Here is an 8,116-nt window from a genome sequence, read left to right on the forward strand (position 1 = left end):
AACAAGGGCAAGTGCCAGATTCTGCACCTGGGATGGGGCAGTCCTGGTCCTGTGTACAGACTGGGGAATGACTTGCTGGAAGGCAGGGCTGCAGAAAGGGACCTGGGGGTCCTGGTCACTGGGAATTTGAACATGAGCCAGCAGTGCCCTGGCAGCCAGTAGGGCCAAGCATGTCCTGGGGTGCACCAGGCACAGCAGCACCAGCCAGGCATGGGAGGGGATTGTCCTGCTCTGCTGTGCACTGGGGCAGCCTCACCTCACCTGTACTGGGGGCAGTTTTGGATACCACAATATAAAAAAGGCATCAAGCTCTCAGAGAGCATCCAAAGGAGGGCCATGAGAATAGGGGAAGCCACACAAGGAGCATCTGAGGTCACTTGGTTTGTTCAGCCTGTAGGAGACTGAAGGGAGACCTCATTGCAGTCCAATTTCCTCACAAGGGGAAGCAGAGGGGCAGGTGCCAATCTCTTCACTCTCAAGACCAGTGACAGGACTTGAGGACATGGCCTGATGCTGAGTCAGGGGCAGGTAGGCTGGCTGTCAAGAAAAGGTTTTTCAGCCAGAGAAAAACCTTTGTCACCCATTGACCGTGACAAAAGTTCAAGAAGCATTTGAATGTTCTCATGCACATGGTGTGATTCTTGGTGCCCTGTGCAAGGCCAGAAGTCACTCAATGATCCTGATGGGTCCCTTACAACTCAGCATATTCTATGATTCTATGAATTATGCCTTAAGAAAACTATAAACAAGCCTCTATTATTTTTGCATTAAAGTCTGAGATGAAATAAGTGCTGATCCAATACTGGTCAAATAATTCATACACAGATTTACTCCTTGACAAGTTAAATACTGGTATATAGAGATAATCTTCAGTACTAGATGCCTGGAGAGCCAGATGTCAGAAGCCCTACATAACCTTTAGAAAAATTTCAAAACCATAAATAGTGCACATTCCCAAAGATTCATCTTATCAAAAGTAATTTCTCTTGGTGACCCTTTTGGACAGACATTTGATGGGTAATGAAATGTAACATATTCTTGCTTTGTCACTTTCCCCAATGTTCCTACACAATTAAATACACTTCATAGGGATCACAGACCTGCATTTGTTTGTATGCTGCAAGTTTTATTGCTAATGCAACCTGGTGACAGCCCTCTTTTTAACGTACATTAGTTGTTGCAAAAAAATATACTCTCCCAGGCTAAACTCAAATTTTAAAATTTTCTAGTAGGAGCACCTGCACATTATGAAGACACACAATTCAAAGAAGATGAGATTTTTCATGTCATAATGCAATTTAGTTGGCTTTTTTTTATGATACCAATTAAAACTTACCATATTTGAAGTTTCACTCTTGTATCATTAAACATTACTGGCTTTACTTTAAAATCAATGCCTAGAAGAAAAAAGGAAAATCTGTAACATTTCTCATAATAACATGGATTCCCTTTGAAGATTGTTTCTCAGCTCTAGTTATCATGCAATTTCAAACAGAAAGTGAAAAGGAACAATACCATAGAAAGAATAACTAGCCAACCACATACACTCAAAATGGAAGATTTAAAAGGAATTTATTCACTGCTGAGTGCCAATACATTGCACAAATACAATGCAAAGCAATGCCAATACCAAGCAAAGAAAGGGCAGGTCAAAGCAAAGGTGAAGATACTCTGAAACTGCAAGTATTACCATGGATTGGCAAGGGACATGACAGCAGTTTCATTTGCACAGCAGTACATTGTGCAAATACACTGGTGATTTTCAAGAGCATGGCAGCTATGAGTGGGAAGGTAAAAATGCTTACAAAGCAGCTATCACATGTGCAACACAATTTTTCTTCCTTACTTTCAAATCCCTAAAAAAATATCTAGGTGTACATGAGCAGAAATAGGACTTGCCTGTACACATTAAATGCAAAGACAAACATACATGGGATTTAATTCAAAATGAAGAGGACTGGCTCTACAGCCTAAATCAGATCCAGAAAGCCAATGCTAAAAGCAAGCATTAACACTTAAAATCAATGCAGAATGTTGTCTCTACATAAACTACAGATCCTTCCTCAAAGATATTTTCCTTATGATTTATAGTGTTTTCCTTTACTGAATCGTCAAATTAGTACTCCAGATGTGCTAGATGATACCTAGATTTATGAACAGTTGAAGTTCCAGTTCTAAAATTAGAATCTGCCAGCTATCAGCTGCTATCTTAGAGTGACATATTTTTGCAGAGTAAAGCATTGTTTCTCCTATTACTTCATTGTTTGAAATACCATTTGATAATTTCCGTGACTGCTTTTGTCCCCCACTGAAAAACAATTAGGCTCTGTTTGTCAATTATAGTAAATGAAGTTAAGGTAACATTGTGACAGCTGACCATACTGTATGGGCAAAATTCCATAAGATCAAATTATAGCTACTTAAAATGACAGTGTCTGTTCACCAGTAATAATGTCATTTGAAGGAACCAAACAGATTGAAAAATCACAAAAAATTTAAGTTAATACCACTGAACTGATTTCTGTAAGAATGTGCAAGCCAAATTACTTTATCAAAGGAAAGAACCCATGGCAGCAAACCAAAAATGCAGAGGAAATGCTCCCTTCCCTTGTACTGACAGATGTATGGTGCACAAAATTTTGACAAGTACACTCTCACATGCATGCACTCACATGCACTTTCAATGCTATTACCATTTTTCTGTGTGTATGTGGTAAGGGACTTGAGGTGGATTTTAAAAATTATTATGATAATCATGTCCTTCACTTGATGAATTTTCATTGAAGCTTCAATGAAAAGGAATGAAATAATATAATTGGTATTGGTAATTAGTATTACACAAAGCTTCCTTGATGGAATTAATATTGTCAGAAGGAAATGTGATTTAAGTAAAATTTGCTCATGTAAGGTGAAATTCCAACGTGATGGAAAACATTTGCTCCTGAAATTCACATGGTTTTGTTTAATTATCTGTATAATTTTCTACAATTGATGTTGAAGCAGTTGAGAGGAACAGAGTATACACTGGGAGGCTGGAATGTCACTTACAAATGGTGCATTGGGAACACAGCAAAAAGTTATATTCCAGACAGGGATTACCAGAACTATAGGGAAAAGTTCTTAGTTGACATACATTTTAATAATAAATTGCTATAAGCTTTTTAAAAAAAAAATGTAAAAAGGGAAGCAGAGTGCTGAATCAGACTAAAACTTAATCTAAATTAAAATCAGGCATATTGACTTCTTAAGTCAACTTCAAAATTTATTGACCTAAAAGGTCAATGAATGTTAGTGAAAAACAGAAGTCAATATGTTCTGCATGCATGAATTGTTCATGTCTTTATATGAAATTTCCAGCAAACTTAGCAAATTGGAAAGACAGAAAAGAAAAATGAGATACACAATGCCAAAGACAGCTCACGGATTTCAGATGCTTTTAAGGCCTACCTGGTATATAACCTGATCAACATAACAAAGCAAGCATTGATTACAGCTCTTGAGATAAATGTTATTGCAATGCAACAGCATGTTCTTGCTTCTTTTAAGCTGTCAAATAAAACCAAGAAGGAGGATGCTGGGTGCAAGCTCTAATTAATTGTTGGTTGTTATTTCCAACTTTTATAGCCATGAAAATTTATTTTCCTTATATTCCAAAGAGTAAATAATGCTCATATTAACACTGAGGCACCTTAAAGACAATTAAGTCTAAAAAGCATAAAAATAGTCAGCCACAGGGTAATTCAGCTGTGAAATGCCCCTCTCTTCCCTCCCTTTGGCCAACTGCAGAAGTCCTCTTCAAAGAGGTCTTTTGCAGCTGGCCTGGAAAATTACATCACACTTTGCACCCAGAGTTGGTGGGTTCCTGATAGAAAATGCTCAAAAACGTACGTCTATCCAAAGAAAATGCAAATTTGAGTAGCTAAGCAGGACACAAGAGTGAAAGCATGGACAGAGGGTGGTGAATGCCCCTGTGCAGGTTCCACCCAACCCACTGCCTGTCATACAGCATCTTCAACTCCAGGAACAGGGAAGCAGTTCCTAGCAGCTCCTGTGCCCAAACTGGGCAAGGGCCCAGTGAGACATGGTGGGTTGAGTTTACACTGTTACTCCTAACCCCCATTTAACCCCTCCTAGTTGCTGGTGCATTATTTGCATCAGATTCTTTAATGAACATATCAAGCAATGTCTGAAGCAGAGAGTTGTCTGAGCAGTCACAAGTACTGGTAATTCCTGGTTTGCTGAGAAAAGCAACTCATGGGATAAGATGGTTTGTTAGGAAAACAAGAGTGACAAAAATATCCAGTTTTGTTAAAAAAAATTAAGATGTGGATTGCTACTGATGTTCTTAACACAAGACACATTTACCTTCAATATGGTTCATTTTTGTTGCTTACTTTATTCCCTTCTAAAGTAAATATCAGGGAACCTACACAGACTTTTTAATCCTAATGTTGAAGTTGCACCACTTTCAACTTTGGGAGGACTCACAGGTCTGCAGAAAAGTTTCTCACAGAAACACATGTGCTGAAGGACCACAGTGACCATAACAGAGCAAAATAACCTCACAGCCTGTGAGATCACAGTTCTGTTCACTGGTATACCAGGAGGTTCTTCTGTTCATAAACCTCTATGAATTTATAAGCAATAATATTGTTTAAACAAAACCATTTATTCTTTATAATCTATTCATAATACAATGCATCCACCTTATGATGCATTTAAGTTTAATTAGAAAACTATAACTGCTGATCATTTTTCCACACTATGTCATTGAAGAGGGGGAAGGGCACCCAGCCTTGAGTATTGAAGTGCTGCATTAGAATCTTTCAATGAAAATTTACAGTGGATGTATTTTTTGCATTTTCTCATAGAATACATAATATTAGAAACTACCAGAGCCTACTACAAAATGCTTGTCTGTTTTTTTCCCCCCTGCAATAACACTAGGATCTCTCCTAGTAACACAAATCTGTGATTCATGATGACATAGAAATGAGACTTTCAACAACCCTTTAACTTCTGTGCCTATGACCCTCTGCCACCAAGGCAGGTGATGGCATGTGATTTTGACAAGGAATTCAGGAAGTTGCAAGACTGCACAGTCAGGATAATCTTCCCTCTACTCAAATCACTCCTTCAACTGGACAAGTAAGGTGAAAAATCACCTGACAGCAGCTGAGCATTTAATAGGTTTTACAACAGAAAGGAATCATTTGACTGAGTTTGTATGAAACAGGCATCCAGATAAAAACAGTTATTTGTTCTGATGGTATCAACAGTGAGGAAGGAGACATCACAAACTGAGAAAACATGTGTCTTCTTCCTTTCCAACACTAGGAGCCACAATCTCTAGGGCATCCTCTCCATTCCAGCTGCCTCAATGAAGAAGGAACCTTCCACTTCCAACATTACTTTTGGAAGACACCACTCATAATCCCACTTGTTTTCAAAGTCCAAACTCTAAAACACATAGTAAAATGGAATTAAATGTAACACAGTATTTCAGAAATAACTTTAAAAACACATTCAGGTATCAAATACCATGTCTGGATTATTCATTTATATTACAGATAAGCACTTTTAAAAAAAGTTTTTAAATATCTCAATAATAGGTGCCACTAATGAAACTAAAGAGATTAATCTTAGTCCATAAACTGTCACAAAAACTATTATCTTCACTATTCCTTGAAATAGTTCAAGTCACAACTTGGGAAATATATACCTAATAGCATATAAAAGTTTTTTGAGTCTGCAGCGGACTGAATCAGGTGTAAAAGAAATTACGTCTCAAAATAATAAATAACCTCATGGTCAGAAGGTAAACCACATCAACAAAGCTGTTATTTATTTTTACAGCCATTCTTTGGGGTTTCTTGCTAAGCCTGGCAACAAGTTGCCTATTATTAGGATCAATTTCCTGACTTTACTGTTGTGTTCTTCCCTCTTTGTCTGTGCTGATTTCAGAAACTGGCTTGTAAGAAAGGGCAAGAAAATAGAAAGTGGTCAAAGTTCAGCCATTCTTATGTGGGCAGGTCAAGTCATCTTGTGTACATTAAGTATTCCCTGGACAAACTACTGCCACAGCTGTCTGGTATTTAACTCCATTTTGCCAGTATCTCCCAGATTGAAACATGCATAAATGAACCATGCATATTCCAAACTCACGAATACACCATTTCCTGGCATAATTTAGTTTTCTCTTCAAAATCAAATCAAATCAAATAAAAAAATATTCTTACACACAAACTCTTAAAAATTAAAACTTCCCAATGAGGATGTGGGAAAATGTCCACAGCAAATCAAACCACTGCGCTCACATAACACATCTTCATGCTGGAGACAAGGTTTTCAGCATGTGGACAGTCATCCTGCCATTCCCCATGGCACTGTGAGCCTGGCAGTGCCAAGGCACTGGGGAGCTCCCCATCACCCACCAGCTACAGCGTGCCAGGACAGAAATAACATGGTCTGGCAGGGTTAATGATCTCCATCATTGCAACAGCTCTGCTTTAATCATCATGCACACTGCTAACTACAGCAGAGGATATCCTTATACTATTAAATTTATAAACACAAAGTTAAAGCCCTTTCTAGCCTGAAATATTGATTAACTGGGCTTTTTACTACAGACATCTGACAGCTCTCTGAGGTTGGTACCTGCAAGGAGGCTGTAGCCAGGTGGGGATGGGCCTCTTCTCTCAGGCAGCAAGTGACAGAACAAGAGAAAATAGCCTCAAGCTGTGCCAGGGAAGGTTTAGGTCGGACATTAGGAAGAATTTCTTCACAGAAAGCGTGATTAGACATTGGCATGGGCTGCCCAGGGAGGTGGTGGAGTCACCCTGGAGGTGTTTAACTCTGGTTGTTATTTCCAACTTTTCAGTGGACGGTCTGTTTGACATGGCGGTGTTTGGTCACAGGTTGGACCCGATGATCTCAGAGGCCATTTCCAGCCTAGCTGATCTGGGGCTCTGTACTGTTTTCTCTGCACCTGCACCGATGTACAGCAGCAGGGCCTCAGTGGGCAATAAGAAGGAACAAGTCTTCACAAGTTTACCCCAGGAGCAGGTTCCGAATGCCCAGACGAGCAGCAAGGACAGTGTAACAAGCCAGCTCTCTGCAGTGGCTCTGGAGCCAGTGTGACACATGTCCTGACACCCCGGCAAAGGTTTAACTGCTGGACGCGGCTGCAGACCCGCACAGCTCAGCGCAGGGAGGTCCGACACCTCCCAGCCCGGCAGAGCCGCGCTGACAGCGCCGGTCCGGCCGTGTGCGAGCCGCGGGCACCGCGAGGGGAGGGCGAGGGGCGGCAGCGAGGCGGGCGGAGGCGCACGGAGCAGGCGGGCACTCACCGATCGTGGCCAAGTACGAAGTGGCGGGAGAGCCGGCGGGAGGCGAGCCGGGCTCCGTGTACCTGCGCACGATGGAGGTCTTCCCCACGCAGGACTCTCCGGCCATCACGATTTTCACCAGCAGCGGCCGCGACTCCGCGGCCGGCCCCAGCCCTGCCATGGCGGGCGCCGAGTGCCGGCCGGGCCGGGCCGCGCCGGGGCGGGGCGGGAGCGGGCCCGGAGCCTCCCCAGAGCCAGCCGCTGCCCCGAGCCCGCGTTATGAAATTATGCAAAGATACACTTTTTTTTTTTTTTTTAAGAAGTTTTATCACCAGGGAGGAAGCGGGGAACTTTCACAACCCCCATGACGCTTCCCCCGTGAAGTACAGAAATAAACAGTCTGGTTTCATATTGCTTCCTAGCGTTAGGTCAGAGGCAGAGGAAACAGGTTTTAAGAATTTCCTCTTTTTCACTTTTAGTTTATTGTCATCTGACAGTCAAAGTGACCTGTAACACACATACACACACACACACACAAAACCCAAACCAAAAACCCCCATATCAACAGTGTAGGTTTGCTGCATTTGTGTCTGGATGTTTTTTTTTTTACCAGAATCCCCCACTGTCCAGATTATAAGGCCATGGCCATTTGCCAGCATGGGCATGGAACTCATCCAGTGTCATAAATTTAGGAACAGGATATATTTGAATGAAAAGTGCTAATGTATATCTGCAAATATTTGTGTCTATCTAGGCCTGCAATGACTTCCCATGAGATTTCACCTTCA

General features: G+C 41.3%; 1 protein-coding gene across 2 annotated transcripts in view; it reads right to left on the minus strand.

Moving 5' to 3' along the window:
* The window catches only part of LOC129125906 (ras-related protein Rab-10-like), a 32,688-nt gene extending 24,994 nt beyond the window's left edge, over positions 1–7,694 (minus strand). For both annotated transcript variants that reach the window (XM_077191247.1, XM_054641610.2), the window contains exons 1-2: positions 7,350–7,694; positions 1,337–1,397 (exon numbers count right to left, since the gene is read on the minus strand). In XM_077191247.1, coding sequence (XP_077047362.1) covers positions 1,337–1,397; positions 7,350–7,509 — 221 coding nt within the window. In that variant the 5' untranslated portion in view covers positions 7,510–7,694. The remainder of the gene's footprint in view (positions 1–1,336; positions 1,398–7,349) is intronic.
* Positions 7,695–8,116: the final 422 nt, after the last annotated feature.

The sequence above is a fragment of the Agelaius phoeniceus genome, chromosome 1 (genome assembly GCF_051311805.1).
Source record: "Agelaius phoeniceus isolate bAgePho1 chromosome 1, bAgePho1.hap1, whole genome shotgun sequence".
Lineage (NCBI taxonomy): Eukaryota > Metazoa > Chordata > Aves > Passeriformes > Icteridae > Agelaius > Agelaius phoeniceus.